General features: G+C 37.7%; 3 protein-coding genes across 6 annotated transcripts in view; 2 read left to right on the top strand and 1 right to left on the bottom strand.

Annotated features, from left to right (window-relative positions):
* The window catches only part of PRIMPOL (primase and DNA directed polymerase), a 27,755-nt gene extending 22,195 nt beyond the window's left edge, over window positions 1-5,560 (bottom strand). Inside the window, exons 1-2 of one of the 3 annotated variants that reach the window (XM_031942938.1) lie at window positions 5,473-5,560; window positions 31-282 (exon numbers count right to left, since the gene is read on the bottom strand). In XM_031942938.1, coding sequence (XP_031798798.1) covers window positions 31-243 — 213 coding nt within the window. In that variant the 5' untranslated portion in view covers window positions 244-282; window positions 5,473-5,560. Of the gene's footprint in view, window positions 1-30; window positions 283-4,917; window positions 5,185-5,472 lie in introns of those variants that run through there. The other 2 variants (XM_023505825.2, XM_003773030.3) reach the window with 2 other exon arrangements.
* On the top strand, window positions 4,355-5,817 carry LOC116420055 (serine/arginine repetitive matrix protein 1-like). Its single transcript, XM_031943522.1, has 3 exons — window positions 4,355-4,363; window positions 4,483-4,896; window positions 5,020-5,817. The coding sequence occupies exons 1-3, from the start codon at window positions 4,355-4,357 to the stop codon at window positions 5,815-5,817; spliced, it is 1,221 nt and encodes a 406-aa protein (XP_031799382.1).
* CASP3 (caspase 3) lies at window positions 4,724-23,763 on the top strand. Of its 2 annotated transcripts, none has more exons than XM_031942944.1 (7): window positions 4,724-4,745; window positions 13,387-13,457; window positions 15,264-15,385; window positions 17,709-17,837; window positions 18,878-19,053; window positions 20,401-20,518; window positions 21,469-23,763. In XM_031942944.1, exons 2-7 carry the CDS (start codon window positions 13,405-13,407, stop codon window positions 21,696-21,698), a joined length of 828 nt encoding a protein of 275 aa, XP_031798804.1. In that variant the 5' UTR covers window positions 4,724-4,745; window positions 13,387-13,404; the 3' UTR covers window positions 21,699-23,763. The 2 variants fall into 2 exon arrangements, with proteins under 2 accessions (XP_031798804.1, XP_003773079.1); XM_003773031.4 differs by lacking the exon at window positions 4,724-4,745 and adding an exon at window positions 5,286-5,382.

Below are 23,763 nucleotides of genomic sequence, written 5' to 3'. Positions count from 1 at the left end.
AAATAGAAAGGATAAGAAAGGTTATCTTACCTCTTTACAAGTTCTGACAAAGCTAAAAGCTTGAGCTTGCCGATGAAATAGCTTCCACACAGAGGATGGGTCCTCTGGCTTAGACAGCCGTGGCCTGTAGATTGAGCCCAGTGGTCTCCTTTCATACTGGGATGCGCGTTCTCCAATCTTCCTCAATTTTTCTTCCCATTTTCTTTTCATTGGTTTAGAAAGTATGGAAATACAAATTCTCATGTACTACAGTTTTGGAAATCCTCATCTGATAAATAATTTCTGTTTTGATAAAGAGAAAAATGAATACAAAGTTAAATATCTAGAATTTATTTCCTTTAGGAAAAAAAAATTATAGTGTTTGACTTCTAGCAAATCAGTTCATATTTCTGGACCTGCAAAATGGAGGGATGGACTTGATAAATTGGGTAATCTCTAAGGTTGCTTTCATTTCTGAATCCCATGACCCTTCAACAAAATGAAAGAGAAATGGGAAAAAAATGCTGAAATTTTTAGTTTTGACATTGCTGGAGAATATGAATGTATGATTAGCTTTAAAAACTTTAAAAACAAAATAATAGCTAACATTTATATGGTGTTTATTATATGATACAATGACAATGTAACATAGGTTCTACTATGCCCATTTTACAGATGAAAAAAACTGAGGCCAAAAGAATTTAAGTGACTTGCCCAGTGTAACATAACTTATAAGTGTCTGAGGCCACATTTGAAATCAGGCCTTTCTGATAACAGGTCCAGAACTATCTCCATTGTGAAAGGTTACTTTAAACACACCCTCTCCCCTTGTGAAAATAATAAACTACAAATCAAGAAAAATCTCTACAATTTTAATAAAAATAATAACTTGGAATAAAATTGGCAATAGACATGCCTGAAACAAGAAGTTTCAAACATTCACCCAGATAAATTTGCACTTTCCCCAGTAGTCCTTGGTGTGGTAAGAAATGTGATTTAGAAAGAATTTAAGGAAATTCATAGAATGGATGGTTAGAGCTAGAGGTTACCAATGAATCCAGCTAAACAATCTGATAGGTTGGGATAAGGAGCACAACTACCCCAAATCTATTCTTCAAGAAGAATGAATCCAATATCAAGTCAACTTTGGCCTATCCCACATGCAGATAAGAATATGCTACCCTATGAGAATTAAACAATGAAACAAAGTTCAGCAACAGGGTAAAACATAAAACTAGATAAACTTGCTTTATTACATATTTCATGGGATTGTCATGGGCAAAGTACTTGTAAGCTATTGAAATATAATTTATATAATACCAGTAAAAGCATAATTTCTTCTCCAAATATATCTTCAGTTAACTGTAAATAGGGTTAAAAATTCCAGCTTTGTCCTTTGTTGTCCTATATGAAATGGTATTGAAATAAAATGGGAGGGAAGAATAGCTGACAAAAGAAAATAGAGAACATGAAGGATCAAATCTTTTTGGTTTTACACTCTTACAACTTGGGGGAAAAATCAGAAATGTTGGTGCTGGTTAAAGAATAATCTTTGGTATACAGCAGGGTTCCTCAAACTTTTTAAAGAGGGGGCCAGTTAACTGTCCCTCAGACTGTTGGAGGACCCAGACTATAGTAAAAACAAAAACTCTGTTTTGTGGGCCTTTATATAAAGAAACTTCATAGCCCTGGGTGAGGGGGATAATCGTCTTCAGCTGCTGCATCTGGCCTGAGGGCCGTAGTTTGAGGATCCCTGATCTAGGGTTTTATGTTGTCCATTTGGACTCTGTATTCAACATTCTCCAATGTTTTATGCCTCCTCTGCTATTAATAATCAAAGAATTGACAAAGTTTTCTGTATTGTATCTATCAAATAAAATAAATTTTCTGTTATCTTAACCTAATGCCATTAATGTGGCATTTTGTTTTACTGAATTAAAGCTTTTTTAGTCAATACATTTTTCATTCAATCATGAAAATAAAGATGTGCTTGGCTGAATGGTGGTTGCAGAAGTTTATTTACCCCTCATATTTTCATTAAAAATACTGTCAGAACCTGTTTAGGTGATTCTCATAAAGATTGCCTAAATACATGGATTCATAGCTTTTGATGTCTAAAATATTATCCCTCAGCAATTATACAATCTATTCCCTGCCCCCAGTAGTTTTTGTGTTAGCATCCTTTGCTTTCTTTTCCATTATAGTCCCAATCCTACATTAAGAAAAGAGTGCCACACAGAAGTTGATATGTATTTTTCTCTGTTTCACAGCCAAAAGAGCCATTCTGTAGTAATCTGCCTATTTGGTAGCCCTTGGGTAGTTGACAAAGGCCTGTCACTGAGACCACCCAACCATCCCATTTCAGTATTACCTTGCAGTCTTCAGAACCCCAGGGTCACCACTACCATTCCATAATAAGACACTTGTGCAAGATTCTTTTGGAAGTTATGGACGAAGATCATATTTAGGGTAGCAAAAGTATGATTCTTAGCACGCTGTCCTTTTCCCACAAGTTTGATGTTAATGAAAGAGTCAATGAAAGATCAGACAACTTGGCATCTTTTTTTTTTTAATCTTTGACTTTAGGATCAGATTTGGTATTAAATATTCTGGCAATTGGTTCACAATATGAACTCCAACGCCAAATTATTTTAATTAGAGAAAGTGTCTACAAAAGGACAAAAAAAAAAAAAAAAGCATTAAATTAACCCCCAAGAAGTCAAGGACTATTTTAGTGAGCCAAATGCAAGTACTCACTTGGTCAAAAGTACAATGGCAAATACTTGGAAGGGTTTATCTACTAAGCCTAATTTAATAGGAGTGATAACATACTAAAGAGCAAAATTAGAATAAAAACAAAGTGAAGTCAAGGTAGTTTTGGGAGTGTTTCTTAACAGCTGAGGGAGAACCAGAGGGAAAAAGTTCAGGAAGGTGACACTTGAACTGAGACTAGAAGTCAAGCCCTAATCACCTCATGAAAGGCTTTGGGTGTCTCGGTTTTAAATTTTCCCCAATTCAATCCATCCTCTACTCAGCTGCCAAACTGATCTTCCTAATGCTTAGGTTCAAGTTGCATGGCTCTATACATCCTCAAACATTGCCTTCCCATTACCCCCAGAATCAAATATAGCATCCTTTTTGACTCTTTATAGTACTTCTTAACCTAGACTCATCCATGTGATGGGATGAATAAGACCCCAGGTCCTTGGTGGCTAGGTGGGCCAAAGAGAGGAGCATTAATGGGAGAGTCTGAATTACTGTACACAATCAGAAGGTCAAGTTACTCCCTGAGGCAAGCAGGTAAAGGCACAGACAGGATTATCTTGTTCTTAAGTGAGCCTTAGTGGCAGTGGGCCCTATTGAATTCCTTGTCCATTTCCTTGCAAAGACAAAATTATTGTTACCAATCAGAAAATCAAGTTGTAGATGTCAACGCCTGAGGGGGGGGTGGGGGAGGCAGCAGCAATAGAGCTATTGAGTGGCTAAGGCTGGATTAGGGCTCTATGTACTGAGCCATCAAGCTTCCCTCAGAGAGTACTCCCAATTTTTATCTAGTACATAATTTCTTTCTTTATAATAAATGCCTTCTCCTCCATTAAATCATATGTTCAAGAAAGGTACTGGGGGTTTTTTTGCCTTTGTACTTCCCAGTCTTTAGTTGAGTGTCTGAGACAAAACAGGTGCTTGGTCAGTGTTTATTGACTGTAATTTGCATTTATATGACTATGTAATAGTTATTCTGTCAATCCCTTCTTCTTATATAACATAAACTTCTAGAGGGTATTTTTGTCTTTGTATTCCCAATGCCACATTGTGTTGTTCAGTTTCCAGCTATATCTGACACTTCATGACCTCATTTGGGATTTTCTTGGCAAAAATACTGGAATGGTTTGTCAGCTCATTTTACAGATAAGGGAACTGAGGCAAACAGCTAGTGTTCTGCCTCAGTCTCCCTGAATTGTTCTGCCTCAGTTTCCTTGGTGGCAACCCCCCTTCCTGGCCTTTAAGGCTGACCACGAGGATTCCAAAGAGTCATAAACTACAGATGGCTTATCCCAGATACCTAAATGGGACTCTCTGACCAGATTTAGTGGCTCCTAGCCTCCTCCCAACTTATCAGAATGTATGATCTTTCCTCCTTCCCCCCAACCTGTCAGAACAGAATTTACGGTCCTTTCCCGGAGCTTTGCTCACCAGAGCGCTACTCCCCTCTACCCTGATCTCTGGAGCCCCTCGCTCCTGGCGGGATACTTTGAGACAATAGTCGGACCCAGCCGGCTGGGGTCAGCACGGATTCTGTTTTGCCCCCAGTCCAAACTCTAATAAAATATTAAAGCCTCTCTAATCTCTCTTGCCTCAGTTTCCCGGGCATTACATGAGGCGTGTAAGGTGGGATTTGAGCTTAAGATGAATCTTCCTGGTTCCAAGCCCCGTGCTCTATCCAGCCCCTGAGCCCCTAAAGGCCCTATCGCCACATAGCAAGCACTTTGTGAATGAAATCAGGCCCTTGCTGCATCCCGCAGCGCAGAGCTCATAGGACGGGTTGGAGGGGCTTGCGGGATAAGACGGCGCTTGATTGGCCACGCTAAGAAGCTAAGCTTGGGAGAGGACACGGGGGGAGGGGGTACGAGTGCTCACCACGGAAGTTACATCAGCAGGTGCTTAAAGGGCCAGCAGGGGCCTCGAGGTAACTTATTCCGGCGGCGCCCCCCACCCCCCACGGAAAGACTGAGGCCAGACACAAGACAAACGCAGGAGCCTGACAGGTTAGTTGGGGGCGGAAGCGCAAGGCCCTCTTCTCCCGCGCTGCGCGAACGCAACTCCTCCCCCTCTCCCCCCAGCCCACCGTCTTCGTCTCGTCTCGCGGCCCAGACCCCCTCTCCTTCTTCCGCTTCCCCATTTTTCTGCAGGAATCAGGCACGATAGCCGTCATTTTACCTAGGGAAATGGGGAGGCAGCCGGGGTGGAGGTCCCGCCGGCTTCTTAGTTATCCACCCGGACAGATCGCTGCAAACTAGAATCCACCCAGGCCTCTAGTAGAACTCAAATTGGGCGCCAAGGCGTCCCCGCCCACCGTGCGTAGGGCGGGGAACGCAGGCCCGGAAGGGCTGCAGCGAGACAGGCCGAGGTGGAGACACAAAGGAGGCGGGGCTTATCCAGACTCCCGGGAAAGAAGCGTGGCTTGTCACTCACTGGGAGGGGGCCGGACTTAGCCTATCTCCCGAGGAAAGAGTGGCGAGGACGAGACAGAGGCGGCGCCCGCCCAGTAAACGTGAGGCGGGGAGCGCCGCCCCTGCGACTAAAAGAGAGCGGCAGGGGGAGGGGCCTGGCGCATCTTGCGGAGCTCCGGCCGCGGTTCCCGGGCAGTCTGCCGTGCCGCCGAGGCGCATCTGGACGTGTGCGGTAAGTGCCGCGCTCAGCCCCGGTGTCGTGGGACCCTCGAATCCCCCCGCTCCTCCTGTCCCCCCCTCTCCCCCCCCGAGCTGGGTGTACCGGGAGCTGCTGCTTCTGGGCCTCGCTGTTCTCCCTCCTTTCTTCTCTCCTGTGCCCTCTCTTCCCGTCAATTCACGCCCGATCTCGGCGGGACCCGAGCTGAAGGGACAGGATTCTCCGCCTCCATCCCGCGGGCTTGCGGCTGCGCGCGCCTGGCTGCGGGAGGGTCTTTCCTTTGTCTGCCGTCCGTGGCTGATGCAGCGGGAGAGGCTCGGGGAACAGCTCGGCGCGCTTCCCAGCAGAGACGATCCGACGGGTCTGCCCCCAAAACCTGCCCCCCGCTCTGTAACCAGGAGATGGCAGACCAGGGGGGGAGCAGAAGGGGGGCTGGAGGAAGGGACTTAGGCTCCGGCTGGGTGGGAAGAGCATGGCTCTCCGCAGGCCCCACGGGAGTCTCCTGTTTTTTCTGTTGTTTGTGAGAATATGCCTAGGGCCGTGACTAATCGGTTCCTATCCTGACCTTTAAGCCAATCACTCCACTCTTAGCTCTGCAAAATGACTGTGCCCTGGGCCCTTGGATTTGTCCCCTTTTTTTTGGGGGGGGGGGGCTGTGGAGGAGCTAGGGAACTTTCTAGGCTTGGGTTTGGAGAGAGGGTTTTGTAATTGTTTTAAATCCTTTTGTAGTCGAGCCAGAAATTTTTCTTTTTTCTTTCCTTTTTTAATTTTTTCCTGAGGCCATTGGGTAAGTGACTTGCCCAGGGTCACCCAGCTAGCAAGCGTCTGAAGTCGGATTTGAACTCAGGTCCTCCTGACTTCAGGGTTGGTGCTCTATCCACTGGACAACCCAGCTGCCCCCAGAGAAAAATTTCAAAACTGAAAAATGTAATCGCCTCTCTTCTAGTAGAGTGCGCGCGTGCGCGTGCGCGCGCGCCGCCCCTCCACCCCAACTTGATGATGCGCTGGTTAGAGGACCTTAGTTTAAATCCTGTCTTAACCTTTACGAGCCTCTGTTTTCTTACTTGTAAAAAGGGTTTTATTAGATGCCTGTAATAATTCCTTCCAGGTCCACATCTGAGATACTTGGGCCTTTACAACTTTTACCATGATCAGTTTGCACATATAGCTTACCCAATTGAGCCATATCCTCCCAGCTGTTACTTGTTTCCTCTTATGTTTTTTCAAGCCTTGATATAATCATTGCCTATACTTAATACTGAACGTTAACTAATTGCATCAGATATGAAAAGGACTTAATAGAAAGTTACAGTTAGGATCTTTAATAGAATTGAATAATAGAGGGTTATTGTAACAATATAAAAATGAAACAAAGGAAGCAGTTGGTGATGAAGAAAGTTACAGTTAGGATCTTTAATAGGATTGAATAATAGAGGGTTATTGTAACTTTATAAAAATGAAACAAAGGAAGCAGTTGGTGATGAAGAAAGTTATAGTTAGCATCTTTAATAGGATTGAATAATAGAGGGTTATTGTAACTTTATAAAAATGAAACAAAGGAAGCAGTTGGTGATGAAATTTAGACTTGATTGTTCCTTGGGGGGTATTCTGGCTGTTTAGTGTTTTGACTGTCCTTGACTTTAAAGTGCTTTAGCTATGCAAAAGCAAAATAAACCTATCGCTCTCCTTGGATCTAGGTACTTTGTACTGATTTTGCTTTGGGGTTTGGTTTTCCCCGTTTATGCAGGATACTTGAAGAAATGAAAACAGAATTAAGGAGCATGTTCTTAACTACATCTTTAACCTTAGTACAATATAAAGTAAACATTTTTATCAGACTGTCTCATAGGAAATACTTCAACTAAAAAATAAGTGGTTTTGCAATTTTGAAATCCAAAAAGGAGACATTATAACAGTTTTTGAAAGAATTTTGCTTCTAAACCCAATTCAGTTGAAACCATTAGTTTAGGACATTTAACCATTGTCTCACATTTCTGTGGTAGTAAATTGCTTTCCCAGAAATAGTTTGAAATCTCCTCTTTATTTTGTAAGCATCAGCCAAAAAAACTGAACTAATAGATACAAATGAAAATGAGGAAACTAAAGTTCATTTTTTTATATGAAGTAGCATAACATTATTTTTAATGATGGGAATTGGTGAGTCTCATAATAAGCCTGGATGGAAAGTGAAGGTGATGAAGTTTTGAGTGGTCTAGATTTCTGGCAATCTAGAGGTTAGTGGCAATAAGAGAGTTGTTAAGAATCATCTTTAAATTCGCCACAGGTTCTAGGAGTGATTGAATTCACTCGTTCCCAAATTATTAGTTGCAAAATGAAAATTTATTGTTGGATAGAAACCAGTTTACCAAGAGACTGACTTTTGTAGTGGCAGATCAATGGGGGGTGGGGGGGTGGGGGGGTGGGGGGATGGAGTTTGCACTGACAGAAAGTCCTGGCAGCTGAGCGAGCTACAGAAGTCCATCTGCAAAAGACCTTCCTTGATGGAAGTTTTTATGTTGGGTGTCTTTGTCGGGGCTGGGACAACCTGGATCTCCTATTGGAATTAACAACATTTCAAAGGAGTGCTTTTTGACCAAGATTTCTAATTGAATCAAAGGCCCTGGCATCTTGGAAAGATAATTTATATGGGGAGGATATGCCTTCCCCAGGACAGGTTAAGATTCTGAAAGGGATCACAGATAAATAGGAAATACAGTTTCTTAAAGGACTTACAACCCACTTCAAAGGTAAATATATAGTATTCATAACTAAAATAAAGATCACAAATTTTAATGTTAACATTAATCTTATTTAACTTATTAATAAAGGTTTGTTAATAATATTAACATGAACAGTAGATAGAAACGTGCTGAACCTTAAGTCCTGGTGATGTAATAGGATTCTTTGGTCCCCTGACTTCTAGTGAAGGGGGCCTTCTGTTCTGGCCATGGGTCAGGAAATCCTAAATCTTATGGTTTAAAGTCTGCCTCAGGAAACTCTCTATGTATCTGATTCTGAGCACTCTTTAGCCACATAGCTACTGATCTCAGGAAAACTTTTAGGCCCGGTCCTCCTCAGTACATTGCTCTGGTCAGTGATAATCAAATTTCACTAACCACCCTTAATTCATTTGATTATTACTCCCTAGCCTAGAGTCATAAAATCAACATATCAAAGTCCTTAGGCCTGGGTCTTGGGACTGAATAAAGCTGTTCTGTCTGTGCTGTTTCCAATCTGGAATCTAGCCCGCTGAGAATTCAGCATCAAATATACCCTTTTCTGCCAACTTAATTTGGAGACTGGGTCTGCAAATTCTTTTGCAATACCTGTAACACCAATCTGGGGACCCCCAAATGCTATTAGTGTCCCTCACCACTAGGACCAGGGTAGAAAGTTTATTTGCCTTTACTATGTCTGTGGGACTTGAGACTTTATCTTCCTGGGATGTCTAGTTTCTTGTATTAAAGAATGAAGGGGTTAGAACCTATGCTCCTTCCAGTTCTATGATCCTATAACCTAATGACATAGATATTATCACTGTTTTGTAGAGGTTGCTATCAAGATTTAGAGAGATTAAGTAATTTAGTGATTTAATCCAGGTTTTTTACACTAGTTAATTTTGTAATCTAAGTGTTGTTTTCTGGTGCTGCTTCCAGAGCTCTTCTCTCCTGTGATGCTTCTTCCTAGAATGTGAAGCACAACAGTAAATTTTCTCAGCTCTATTATTTTCTTGATATTGACCATGATAAGAAACGTTAGCTGATAGTAGCACTTCCTCCAGGATGAGAATTGTTGATGATCATCAATATGCCATAAAGAATTGAAGAAAAAATTTTAAGTGATACCTGATCAGGATGAGGGAAAAGATGATTATTTGTAGTCCTCTATTCCAGTAGTGCTCAAAGTGTGGAATTTAGATAGTTCCTAAGACATTTTCAGTGGGTCTGAGTCAAAGTTATTTTCATAGTACTATTAAGATGCTGTTTGCCTATTAAAATACTCATCCTACAGTGTTACTTTGGAACATTGGTCAAAGTGACACAGCTTCTGAAGGGTCCTAGGCTCAGTCAGTTTTAAAGAATCTGTGACACTACTTTTGTCCCTCAGTCCCATAGTAGTTTGATAACGAGAATAAATATGAAGATGTCAATCAGTTATAGCTTGTCTTTGGGATGTAAAGTAAGCTACAAACACAAGATAGCAAAGGAAGGAACTAATTAGTGATAGATAAGGCACTGGAAACTGAGTGGATGCCCATCAGTTGGAGAAGGGCTGAATAAGTTATGGTATATGAATGTTATGGAATATTATTGTTCTATAAGAAATGATCAACAGGCAAATTTCAGAAAGGCCTGGAGAAGTTTACATGAACTGATGCTAAGAGTAGTAAATAGAACCAAAAGAAGGCTGTACATAGCAACAAAAAGATTATGTGATTATCAACTGTGGTGTACTTGGCTGTTTTTAACAATGAGGTAATTCAGGCCAATTCCAATAGACCTGTGATGGAGAGAGCCATCTGCATCCAGAAAGAGAACCATAGGGACTGAATGTGGAGCACAACATAGTATAATCACTTTTGTTGTTTTTGTTTGCTTGCTTGTTTTCTTTCTCGTTTTTCCCCCTTTTTATTTGATTTGTGCGACATGATAAATGTGGAAATATGTTTAAAAGAAAATAAAATGCGTATAATAATTTTTAAAAAGAATCCTAAAAAGAAGAATTCAGCTGAATGATGAAAGTGGAAATACGTTTCTAAGCACTGATGTTTAAACTGTATCAGGTTGTTTGCTATCTTGGGGAGGGAAAAAAATTTGGAACATAAGGTTTTGCAAAGGTAAATGTTGAAAAATATCTTGGCATGGATTTGGAAAAATAAAATACTACTGAAAAATAAATAAATAAAAATAATTTAGCTAAGACTTCTCATTACAGAAATATAAAAATCCCAGAATCAAAAGAGACTTAACTTGAAACATGAATTATTCAATAATGTCCCTGAAGCCTCTCTGGTCAGTTAGCTTCTCTTTGATGACCTCTGGTGACAGAAACCTCATTTTGATGTTTTAGTGTTTTTCTGAATGTCTAAGATCTGGTCCTGGAAGCAGATACTTTTGTATTGTTTTTATTTATAGATATAAAATTGAATTGTGCTTTGCACCACATACCTTCATAACCAGACTTGTTAGGTCTCTCTGGGTTAATTCTACATACACTTCTTTTTCTAGAATACTTGAGGGCAAACACCAAGATATCTTCATATCTTCCTCTTCCCCACCATCTCTGTCCTTTTCTACTAAGAGTGAGGGAATTTAAATCTGCTCTGTAGAGGACCCAGGTAACCCTTGTAGAATTTGAAAAAAAAAATTTTTTTTTTGAAATGATAAAGTGAACAGTCTTAGTATCCCTAGTCAAATCTCTAGCTGCCATGCTATGCTACTTGCAGAATTTTGAAACTCTTAAGATGCACTGCTTTTTTTGCTTGGTTTTTATCAAGTTTTCTCCTAGTAAATGACAGAATGGGCAGTTAGGTGATGTAGTGGATGAGTTGAGCCTGGAGTTGAGAAGAATTATCTTCCTGAGTCTGAATGTGGACTAAGTCACTAAATGCTTTGAGACACTGGGAAAACCACTTAACCCTGTTTGCTGCCTCAGTTTTCTCATCTGTAAATTGAGCTTGTAAAGGAAGAAACCCCAAAAAGAGTCTAACTTGCCTGAAACCACTGAACAACAAATATAGTAGACATTAAAAACATATTGTTAAATAGAATACTAACTAAAGCACAATATATGTGATATGCTTTGTAAACCATAAAATGCTATGTTAATGCCAGCTAGTCATTATTGATTATCATAATGTCATGTTATATATTCCAGAAAATTTTCTGTAATTCTCTTGTTCCCCAATTTGTTAATGACCTCCCTCAGGTCTTTATTTGTTGTATTCATTCTTCTAGAGTGCCCTTATCTGATCTAAACTTTGGATTGCTTTGGCTTTGATTTGAATTTCTTTCTGAGGTTTACATTTTCTCCATTGTAATTCTTTCTATAGCACTAGTACAATGAATAAATAATACACCTAGAAGGTATAAAAAGTGTAATATGGAGTGTGCTCTTCAATCATAAATGTCTGTACTGATATACAGGAAATATTACATATTTGTATATCATTTTTAGATTTTACATTTCTCAATTAGTTCTGACTACTCAACTTTATCTCATGAAGTATCTTCAAAACTGCTTTTGCTAATAATTTTAAATTTTTTTTTAAATTGGTATCAGTGTGATTTCAAAGGAAGATATAGGATTAACTGAAATGTCTTCAGTAGCTGATCAGAGCAGACACAGAAATGTTGAAATAAAAATAATCTTTTAATCATTTGCCATTTCTGCTTATTATTCTTTCTGATAATATGATGGAATCTTTTTGAAAACTAGCAAAATATTTCTAATGGGCTATTTTTCCCTTAAGCCTTTCAAGATGAGATCACTCTTTCTAAATAAATGCATACTCAATTAAAAAAATAAGTCATCATTCCCTTAGGAATAGATGAGGTAATGCTTGTTACTCACCAGTGCTCTTCTATTGTGGGGAAATGTTAGTAAGATCAAGGATATTTTTCTACTTTTCAGTGAAAGTATCTTTTTGAGAATGGATAGGGTATAAATTCATTATATTTATTTTTAATATTTCATTTTTCCAAATACATGTAAAGATAGTTTTAATAATTCCTTTTTGTAAAACTTTGTGTTCCAAATTTTTCTCTTCCCTAACCTTTTCCCTTCCCAAGATGGCAAGCATTGTGATATAGGCTACATATTTGCAATTTTTAAAACATATTTCCATATTTGTCATGTTGTGCAAGAAAAATCAGACCAAAAGATAAAAATCTTGAGAAAGAAAACAAACAAAAAAGATGAAAATATTATGTTTCAATTCACATTAAGACTCCATAATTCTCTGGATGCTGATGGCATTTTCCATTCCAGCTCTATTGGAATTGCATTGTATCACTTCATTGTTTGAGAAAAACTAAGTACATCAGTTTATCACATAATCTTGTTACTTTATACAATGTTCTCTTTGTTCTGCTCTCTTCACTCAGGATTAGTTCATGTAAGTCATTCCCTGCTTTTCTGAAATCGGCCTACTGATCATTTCTTATAGAACAATAATATTTCATTACATTCATATACTATAACTTATTCAGACATTCCTCAGTTGATGGGCATCCACTTAGTTTCTAGTTCCTGGCCATTACAAAAAAAGAGTGGTGTTTGAAGAGAAATATTTAGAACTTCACATTCTTTTAAATAATGAGGTTTCATTTAAGGACTTTGGGGGAAGATATAAGATTTAATTGATACAGGACATCTCCTGCTGAGGAAAACTATTGGTGTAGGCTGGCAGCTTCTTTCCTCTTGGTTTTCTATAGTAGTGCGAAATTAATGATCCCTAAAAAGTCTAGGGTCCCACTGTTTATAGCCACTACAACTGCAATCTCTTGGTACCAAGAGTTTTCTAATACGTCTTGAAATAGAGGATATTTCTGGAAATGCTTTACTTCACAGCTATCTTTCTATGAGGGAAAGTTGGTGAGATGAACTTTTTTCCCACTGGCAATTTCTATGTTTACATTATTACAGAATATATATGAATATAAATAGTTTCTGCAATATAATATTGACAACTTTTTTGTGTTTGGAAAGATAGTTTGAAGATATCCTTCAATTCACCAAAGTTGTTGACTTCCTTTCCCAGTCCCCCACAAAGTTTAACTATCTGAAACAAAAACAAGCTATAATTTTGCATTACCTTTATGCTAGAGAGAGAGTTGTCTCTCTAATGGGTCAAATCTTTAATTCTGTGAAACTCAAGATAATTTGTTTGGGGGGAGGGGTTGTTAAATAAGGACATAAAACTAGAACAACAATTATTTAAAGAATTAATGCATTTAAAAAGTCAGATATTTTTATGAATTTTGATTAACTTCTCTTATTTTCTTTTGTGTATTCTAGTTAGTTGATAGAAGCACCATGGAAAATACTGAAATTACAATAGATTCAAAGTCCTCCAAAAGTTCAGGATTGTAAGTATTTCCATTAAAATTCTGGATATTCTTGAAAATTTAAAAGACTAGTATAAACAAGTTTTAAAATTTCTTCAAATGCAATCTATTAAATTGTCAAAGAAAGTCACTGTATTACCTTCACTTGGCTAGGCTCTGTCCTTAGTAGCTTTTTACTGGATAGCTCCTTTTTTATGACTTTACCATGAAAGTGATTCTCATTTAGACAACTCCTGCTTCAGTCTCTTAGTGTTCTAGTCCTGTGTTTTTCCAGCGGCCTGCTGTATCTCTCTTTAACACCTCAAGCTCAAAATGTACAAAATTAAATTCTTATAGGATGAAAATATAAACACTTGCTAGCTCTATGAACCTAAATTAGTCACTTTATTTTCTGAGCCTCAGTTTATCTTTTTGTACAACAGGGGAGCTGCACTTAGTGTCCTATACAGCTCTAAATCTATGGCTAATTTTTAAGGGGCATTTCTTACCTACTAATACGGAAAATGCTGAATAAAGGTGACTCAGTCCTTTTTTACACCTTAAATATATGCAAATTCTCACGTGCTTACTAAAAACTGGAAATACAGAGAAAGACAAAACAATCCCTGTTAAGAAGCTAAGAGTCTAATGGAAGAGATGCCAGCTAACAGGTACATAGGTACAAACAAGATATGTAGAGAATTCATTCTGTGAATGAAATTAAAGCATGAGCTTTAAGGGATATCAGAAAAGGCATCTTATTGAAGATGGAATTTTACCTAAGAATTGAGTGAAGCTAGGGAGCTAGGAAACCAAAGTAAGTAGGGAAAGAATTGAGACATAAAGGACGGCCACTGAAAATAGTTAGCCAGCTGGCCTTAACGACCCAGCTCTACAGTCTGTGCTACAGAGAGGCTAATGCTTATGACATTTTGATCTTTTATATCCCGAGAAAGAGTGAACCTGCCCAGCTGGGAAGTGGAACAGATCAGGACTTGTATGGAAATAGCAATGGGATCAGTCAGGGGCCCTTCTAGCCTGGGCAAGATAGGGAGACCCAGTCTAAAAATTAACACATTTAGAGAGAAGAGAATCTTTGGTGAAAAAAAAGTTTGAAGGTCAGTATCAATGGGTTGTAGAGGAAGATTAGGGATAAGAGTGGAAAGGTAGGAAAACAATAGTTTATGAGGAGCTGTAAAAGGCAAATGGAAAATTTTCTATTTGATCCTGGAGGTAATAGTAAAGTTTGTTGAGAGAGGAAGGAGAGGTCTAAATAACATGGCACTTCAGGAAGCTCACTTGACTGCTGAATGGAGGAGGAATTGAAATGGGAAGACATTTAAGACCAGAAGATCAGACAGCAGGCTCTTTCAATAATGGAAGTGTGAGGTGCTTCTATATGATATGTGACAAAGAGTGATAAGGGTAGGATTGAGGTGGGGGTAGACTCTATTGAAATATATGAACACTGTGAATTCCTATATTGCTGTACTTCTCTTCTGGATCCATGATTATTTTTTTCTAATTAGTATATCTTTCCTTGCTTTGCTTGACCTCTTTTCTAAATCAAATGTATAAGTTTTAATATTTGTGATGACTATAATCTGCCCACATAAAGCCCTAATTTTCTTCACTGTATACTATCTAAAATTCTTCTTTTATAGTTAAGCATCAGTTCAATTAAGCTTAATAGTTTAAATAGATGTTTTTCAATTTTATTTCTTTTTTTTTTTTTTTTTTTTTTTTTTTTTTTGGATCTTGTAATTGTTATCAAGATCTTAGATAAAACCAGATAAAAATGACTTTCAGACTCCTACTTACAAAATATGTCATTTCATTCCCAAACAGAAAGATCTTCCATGGTAGCAAGTCTGTGGAATCTGGACTGTCATCAGACAGCTATAAAATGGATTATCCAGAAATGGGGTTATGTGTAATCATAAATAATAAAAATTTTCACCCAAACACTGGTATGTATCATAATGTTATTTTCCCCACATTCCATGACTAGTAGCGAATAATTAATGTTTTTAAATGCAATGCTAATGGTTAAACTAAAAACCTGATCATCTCTTTTAAAGTTTTATGAGCCAAATTTAGGTTCCTTTGGATTTTCTTGCACCTAGCTTTTCCTTAGAAAGATCAAAGGGTAATTGAAAGTTGAAAGACATCTAGTTGGACTCCCTTGTAGAAACTGATCTTTCATATGCTAAACCACACTGTTAAGAAGCATTTCTGAAGGAGTACAAAGTTATACATTCAGCTGGGTTTCTCTTTTGATCTACCAAATAATATCATTTCGTTATTTAACTGATTTACAAAATGATTGAGACTAGACACATATTGCCTTTTTTTTTTTTTTTTTTTTTTTTTGAAGGCACCTTACTGAAAACCTAATCCAGCTGCTTTGCTCTGCAGAAGTAGAAACTGAAATCCAGAGAGGTTTAGGTGATTGGCATGGACAAGTTACACAGTTAAATAGCAGAAATGGACCTTGGTGTTCTGGCTCCACCACCACTCTATTGTTCTCCCAGGGTCTTCAATTAAGGTCAGCATATTGTTATTGCCAAAAAATAGTGAACAGGGCAATTAGAGGGTACAATGAAACTCAGACATTTAATACTTGCTAGCTGAGTGGACCCTGGGCAAGTTCTACCCTCTTGCCTCACCAAAAAAAAAAGTTAACAATGAAAATATCAGCTAAATGATGTGAGAAATAAAATTGTGGTTTAGGACAATAGCTAGTTTTTCTATGACAGAATTGAGGCACCTTCTCTGTCCTTAATTCTGTGCCAATTGCTGAATATGGCTAATGCAAAAGAAATACATTAGTTGGTCCTTAACAGAAAGCAGGTCATTATCTTGAGAAATAATGAGTGTGTTAGACTGCATATAGTTAGTTAAAAATGTTATGCACTGCAAAATAACTGTATGGACATGTATACATATATATATTGTATTTAACATACTTTAATATATTTAACCTGCCATCTGGGGTAGGGGGTGGGGGGAAGGAGAGAAAAATTGGAACAAAAGGTTTGGGAATTGACAATGCTGAAAAAATTTACCCATGCATATATCTTGTAAATAAAAAGCTATACTAAAAAAAATGCACTGAAGAAAATAAATTATTATAACTGCTAAATAAATCCAACTAGGAACTAGCATTTATGATCTTTTTTGTATTCAAAAGAGTCCATTTTGGATTCTTTTCACCTTTGACCTGATCACTTGGTTTCTCTCTCTTTTTTTTAAAAATAGTTTTGTTTTATAGGTAACAAAACTCTATCTTTTGTCCTTCCTCCCTTCCCTCCTGGAAAAGAAGGCATAAACGTCATACTTAGAACAAAAGTATAATCAAGTACAATAAATTTCTGCATTGGCCTTTTCCCAAAAATTGCATCTAAAATATGCACCCTGAGTCCATCTCTTGTCAGGAAGTGGTTAGCATGTCTCATCATGAGTCCTCTGGAATTGTACTTGGTCATTGTGTTGATCACAGTTCTCCAAGTTTTTCAGTGTTGTTTATTTTTACAGTAGTTGCTGTTTTATAAATTATTCTCTTGGTTCTGCTTGCTTTACATTGCATTAAAGCTTCCCAGGTTCCTCTGAAACTGATCTCCTTTATCATGTCATAAAGCACAATCACAGTATTACGTCATATTCATAGACCATAATTGTTCATGCTTTCCCTGATTGATAGGCAACCCTTACTGGAGTTCTATAGCATCATAAAAAGAACTGAGTCTCATTTTCCTCTTTCTTTCATCTCCTTCAAGTTTGTTCCTTATATTGAAGTTGTCCTATACCTGTGGAGGCAATTTAGCAACTTTTGTGATCTAGAAATCCACAATGACTGGCAATTCCAAATTTCCACACTGAAGCTAATTCACAGCTACGTCAACAATGCATTGATGATACATGTTTTCCCACAGGTGTGTCAATAATTTATCCTTTTTGTCAACTTTGCTATTCTAATACATACAAGAGGAAGCCTTGTTTTCTTTGCATTTGAGAGTTATCAGTAATTCGAGCATTTTTTCTTAGGGCTGCCTTGAATTTCTTCCTGTTAAAACTACTTGCTTCTAATCCTTTAACCATTGTCAATGAGGCAATAGCTTTACAACTTCATCATTAAATTGATGAGCACTAAGGCTGGAATCGGGAAGATCTGAGTTCAAGAAATTCAACCTCAGATATATAAAGTGATCAGCATATTTCTGTCATCACCATCATTTTTGTTCACTTGCTTTTAATAAAAACTGCAATTAAATATTCTCCTTGTTTTCTAAGGCATGTCTTTTCGGTCTGGGACTGATGTAGATGCAGCACATCTCAGGGATACATTCAAAAGCTTGAAATATGAAGTCAGAAATAAAAATGATTTGACATGTAAAGAAATAATTGAATTACTTTACAATGGTAAGTAATACACTGGTACTTTGGCATTTATCAACTTTGAAAGTGGTTGAATTCAGTATTTGACACATTTCAACAAAAAAAATGCTTCAGCATTGACATTTGCTCAGGATTAGTCCCATTTGGTTGAGTAGTAGAGATGTGAGCTTGACCAAGAGTACTGCCTAGCATCCCTCCTCCCCTATCCCTCACCCATTACCCTTGGCTGTGGGACACTCCTCCTTAACAAAGGTGGCAATGCATAGGACTATCAGGTTGGAGCCCACATTGCTGAGGTGCATCTTGACAGTTCTTGCAGGACTATGTGATTATAGGATATAGTCTCTGGGCTCCCCAAACTGTAGTACTGGAAGGAGCATGGAGCTTCCAACATGCTCAGCAGGAGCAGCAGCAGTGGGAGCCAAGATGGAGGTGGCACTGATGGCATTGAGGACTCCTGGCAACTCTGAGCCCCAGGTAGCGGAGGGTATAAGACCACAGCTTCTGTCTCCACATCCAGGGCTGCCACTCTCTCTGCCTGGGAGTTGGGGAACAGTGTAAAGTTCACACTCCTTTTGAGAAAGTCATTTGGGTCAAGAAGAAAGGGGCTGGGCTGGGCTGGGCTGTGTTGGGCTGGCTTCTTTTTCTTCTCTGCCGCTAGAAACCCCACTTGGCCTTCTGGAAAATTGGTAGGAGAGAAATGTATAGGTTGTGGAGTGAAGATATACTCCTTATGGGAAAAATTCATCCAGTACTTGTCATTTTCTTCACTCATTGTGGAGAAATTAATTGTGGAATTAATGATGAATACCGAGGAACTACTGTGATTTATAGATTGACTATGACTTAGTGCTTATGATTAGACATTACCCAGTGTAATAAAAGGTGAGATTTTGCAAGACTATTACATTCCAACTGTAGAATGCTTAAAATGTACTTCAATTCCCCAAAACAAGAATTGAACCAGAGAATTTCTTAAGATTCCAGTTCAAACCTCTTTTATTTTATTGTTCTCATAGTCCTAGTTCTGATGTGGTTTTTTTGTTTTTGTAATATGTTCCCAGTTTCTAAAGAAGATCACAGCCAAAGGAGCAGTTTTGTTTGTGTGATTCTAAGTCATGGTGAAGAAGGAATCATCTTTGGGACAGATGGATCTGTTGAACTGAAAAGATTAACATATTTCTTTAAAGGGGATAAGTGTAAAAGTCTTACAGGAAAACCAAAGCTTTTTATCATTCAGGTAAAACATTTGGGGATTGGTTTTTTGGTTTGTGTTATATCCGGAAGTCCTTTAGCTTTCCTCATTCTCGAGGATATTTTAATTTAGGAACTTTGTTTCTTATTTGAAACCTTCACTAAACCGTTGTAGAAGTAAAAATGCAATTACGCTGTTAGTTTGTTGATTTCCGTTTGTCTCTGCTGTCCTCAATGTCGATGATAAATCCAGAGAATCTCGAGTTGTCTGATTTTTAAAAGCAGTGACCAGCACATAGAAACAAGTTAAATATTTATACCATGTTTAGATATGTTGCTGTAAAGAACATACTGAGGGCTGAGAACATCTGGAATATACTGTATTTCTGGGTGCCATGTTCTTGGGTAGATTCTAAAAAGCTAGAGCATATTCAGAGCAGTGTGACTAGGCTGGTGAAGGGACTCAAATCCATATCTGTGTGTGTCCTTAATCTGGAGGAGATGAGACCTATGGGGACAGATAGCTGTCTTCAGATAGTTGAGAGTATGTTATCTAAAAAGATTAGACCTAGATCCTAGAGGACAGAATCTGAGATGGTGGGTAAAAACACTTTTAGAAAGGTGACTATTATCTCAGTTTAAAGATTATATACATACATCTCCAAAGAACTGAACTACCTTGGATCAAGTAGAAACTGAATGACTGCTTACAAAGGAATGTAATAGAAGAGATTCCTGATCAGATGTAGGTTAGATTAGGTAATATGAATTCCCTTTCTTCTCTGAGATTGTGTGATTCTAAGCTAATAACTTACTTAATCATTTCTAAAAAAAAAAAAAAATCATTTCTGATTGTTCAAAAATTCTTTTATGTGTAAAGTAGGGTAGGAGCATCCGACTTGGGAAGCAGGAGTCCTGAGATCAAGCGCTGCCTAACATGAACTAACATTTTGACCTTGGGCAAATCAATATACTTCCCAGAGCTCTAGGCAGCTGTCCAAGTCTAATATGACAACCTGCATTGGTGGGGAGAGTTTCCTCAGTTGGGAGTTCCCTATATCAGTGAAATCAGAGATCCTGTCCCAGTCCTATAGAATACTTTAAATTACTTTGAACACAGTATGAAGAGTTACTTTCCCATAACCATGTCTAATATTTAGTGTTTCAAGTAATAAGACATGGGATTTACTTGTATATGATTTTCCTACTTTAAAATGACAAAGAGCAAATGACCTAGAACCTGTCAGATGAAGTTAGGAGGAGAATTTCCTGAAATCGGTCATTTCTGACCTAGAATTTAAAGCCCAGTGGACTTATGCTAATGATTTTTGAAATCTTAAAAATTCACTTTAGATTCCACATGTGATATCAGATTTTGTTTTTCTTTTACTAGGCATGTAGAGGCACAGAGTTGGATTGTGGTATTGAGACAGATAGTGCCACTGATGATGTAACATGCCAGAAAATACCTGTTGAGGCAGACTTCTTATATGCTTATTCTACAGCCCCAGGTAAGAAAATACCTAATACCAAAATTGATAGTGACTAAAAATATGCAATATTTTGACAAATGAGTAGTCTTTTTTTTTTCTTAGTGTAATTTTTATCAAGGAAGAGTTATAACTCAGTTGATTAGAGAATAGTATTACCAAAACTGTGGTTATTATTTTAATTCCAGTAGGATGTAGTTAACTTTTTTGTGCCCGATAATCACAATTTTGTGATTGATCCTTGGTCCTGAGGTCTTTTGACATTCATCATTATGCTTTTAATGGTTAAAATGAGTATAAGTGGCATGAATTATAATAGTTCTGTCATTTAAAAACTCAGTAAATGTAGGAAAGACATTTAACCACTCTTCCTCAGAATGTCCTTGGTAAATTGGAGATGATCATACTTGATACATGGTTCAAATATTCCTATTAACAAGCTATCCCTTTGCTGAACATAGGTCAAGTTGTGTAGTTCTCATGATGGAAATTATGAGGAAATTATCTTGGCATCCTGCTCATCCACTATCCTCTCAAGAAACTGAGCCCAAAGTGGGCAGTTTGATTTGCCCACTATTTTGCCTCTTGATGAGAAAGAGAATGCATAGGGACCTCAATATAAGAACCAGACAGAGAACTGGTAGTCATTATTATTGTGTTAATATTAGCAGTGTGTCTGAGCAGGTGGACTGTTACTAATATTACCCAATAATTTGTTTCTTAGAATAGGAGAAGGGTGGGGTCATTTAGAAAAGGAAAGAAATATTAGCAGATTGAAATCTGAATGAGTCAAGTCAACAAGCTTATTAAGGGCTTACCATGTGCAAGTCACAAAGGATTTTGTCCTCCTATGGCCAGTGAAGCATACTGAAATACTTGTTTTTTGTAGTTCTCTCAGTAACTTCATATAAATATTTGTAAGGTCAGCTTCAATAATTGTCACTCTATGACTGGATTTTGTTGTTTTGTAGGTTACTATTCTTGGAGAAATTCAAAGGATGGTTCATGGTTTATCCAGTCACTTTGTGCAGTGCTGAAACAGTATGCTTACAAGCTTGAAATCATGCAAATCCTTACCAGAGTCAATCGGAAGGTTGCCACAGAGTTTGAATCTTACTCCTTAGATGCTACCTTCCATGCAAAGAAACAGGTGCCATGTATCATGTCCATGCTTACTAAGGAACTATATTTTTTCCCCTAAGAACATCCATGCATTTTAATTTGTATGCCAAACTAGTGAATGATAAATCTGAGGACTGCATTTACTAGGTAATTTAATTGAACACCTTGAGCCTAATACAGTATGGCAATGAGTGGGTTTGGGAGCTTGGGAGAGAATCACTATTTCTCCATTTAATAGAACCAACACATTGCTACCTCAAATTTAGGGAATTGAAACCAGCTAATTAAGGTTTGATTATATTTACTTTGAAAAGAAAAATAGACATTTGTTATAAGAAGAAACTATTATATCTTCAAAACTTAAAATAATTACAGACTTAGGAAACAGAATCCTCAATGAAATAGTCATGGGTTTTGAAGGGATTATGGAAAAATTAACACATTTACAAATATATTTTTGAATATGTTAACTATGAAATGTAGCATGGCATAGTGGCTAAAAGGATAGCCTTGGAGCCAAGAAAACATGATTTGCAGCACTATCTGAGATGTGTTCCCTGGAAAAGTCTCTTGATTTATCAATATTCCAGGCAGTGAAGACTGATCAAGAGAAGTAGAGTGAGTTTCCATTCTGGGAGTTTCTTCACAGACAGGTGAGACTCAGTCATTCTGACCCAGATTTTTTTAACTGAATTTGTATTTAGTTTTTGTCAAATGACAGAAAATGCTTTCTGAATTTCTGCCACAATCATGGTATGGCTAGATACTAGCTGTAGTATGTTTTTATTTGAAAAATTCATATTTAGAATTAAACAAGGGAGACCATAGATGAAGTTTGTTTAACATATATATTACAATTTCACTCAGTTTCTGAACACATAAGGGACATGGGGCTAGGTTTTTTATCTATCAAAATTAACTTGAATATAAAATTTAGAAACCAGAATTATATTTGAGCAAAAATGTGGATAAGTTCTGGTGCTGTCTTTGAGCCATACATAATCATCTAGTGCAAGCAAGATTCATTCCTAAGCCAAGGTACTGAAATGCACCTTGTTTACCAGAGGGATGCTTGTCCTCACACTGATCAGATGGGCTGACTTGTCAGTTAGCTGGAAGGCATCTAATGACCTGCTATGTGAAAAACTGGAAAATGACTGATTCTGAGCAACACAAATTTAATAGATGCTAGAGATACAATTTGAAGCAACATTGTATGTATAAAGTCATTTGAAAACTGATCAATGGCCTAATCATCAGAGGCTTGGCTCACAAAAATCAATGAGGTCATGAGATCCTTACTTGAATGGAGTTATTGGCAGGAAGAAGCACAAACTGGATCTTCAGGCCAATGGAAAGAATGGTTCTGATGACAGCTTCTTATGTCAACATCAGTCTTAATGTACAAAGAACAAACCAAATAGACACAAGATCAAAGTTTTCCAAAGATGGCTGAGGCCTATCCAAATATTTGGCGTTCTTTATTGAAGAATATGTTTGTTAAGTTATTTTCAGAGACATTTATAATCATGAGAAAACAGTAGCAAGACTTCATTTTTTTCTAAAACCTTTGGCTGATTTACTGAACATAGACTCTAAAATAGACTCATAGATCTAGAGCTGAAAGGAACCTCAGAGGTGAGGCCACCTAGTTCAACTACTTTCTTTTATTAAAAAGGCTCAATGAGATTGAGTGACTTGTCTAAGACCACACTAGTAAAGAGCCTGCGAATGAGACCCTCTGTCTCCAGACCCTTATGCTCTATCTACTCAGCTGTTCTTAGAACATTTTTTTTTTTTACAGGTGAGAAAAATAAGGCAAAAAGTGCAATGATTAGCATAAGAACAGCATTAGTGAGGAGCTGATCTGGGTCTAGGATCCAGGTCTCTTGATTCCTACTTAATGTCATCAACAATCTTTTTGTCTGGTAATTTTTAATTTGTACTTGAGGGAGGAAAGCCCAGACTTACAAGTGGTGATATTCCCCTTTTACTGGTGCATAAATGATGTTTCTAAGTTATGTAATTTAGATATAGCATGTAATTGTAAATGGTACTTGATTATGTTTGTGTGATTACTTTTACAATAAAGATTTGTTACTTAGAGTGTTTTTACTTCTAAAAATAAATTTCTATAAAATTCA

This window comes from Sarcophilus harrisii, chromosome 6 (assembly GCF_902635505.1).
Source record: "Sarcophilus harrisii chromosome 6, mSarHar1.11, whole genome shotgun sequence".
NCBI lineage: Eukaryota > Metazoa > Chordata > Mammalia > Dasyuromorphia > Dasyuridae > Sarcophilus > Sarcophilus harrisii.
This window is presented reverse-complemented; position numbering and strand designations above follow the sequence as displayed.

Coding starts and splice junctions, on each gene's coding strand:
- CASP3 (XM_031942944.1), top strand. CDS start 13,405: ATGGAAAATACTGAAATTACAATAGATTCAAAGTCCTCCAAAAGTTCA. Junction 15,386..17,708: donor AAATTTTCACCCAAACACTG/GTATGTATCATA, acceptor TTGTTTTCTAAG/GCATGTCTTTTCGGTCTGGG. Junction 19,054..20,400: donor CAAAGCTTTTTATCATTCAG/GTAAAACATTTG, acceptor TTCTTTTACTAG/GCATGTAGAGGCACAGAGTT.
- LOC116420055 (XM_031943522.1), top strand. Junction 4,897..5,019: donor CATTTTTCTGCAGGAATCAG/GCACGATAGCCG, acceptor GGCCTCTAGTAG/AACTCAAATTGGGCGCCAAG.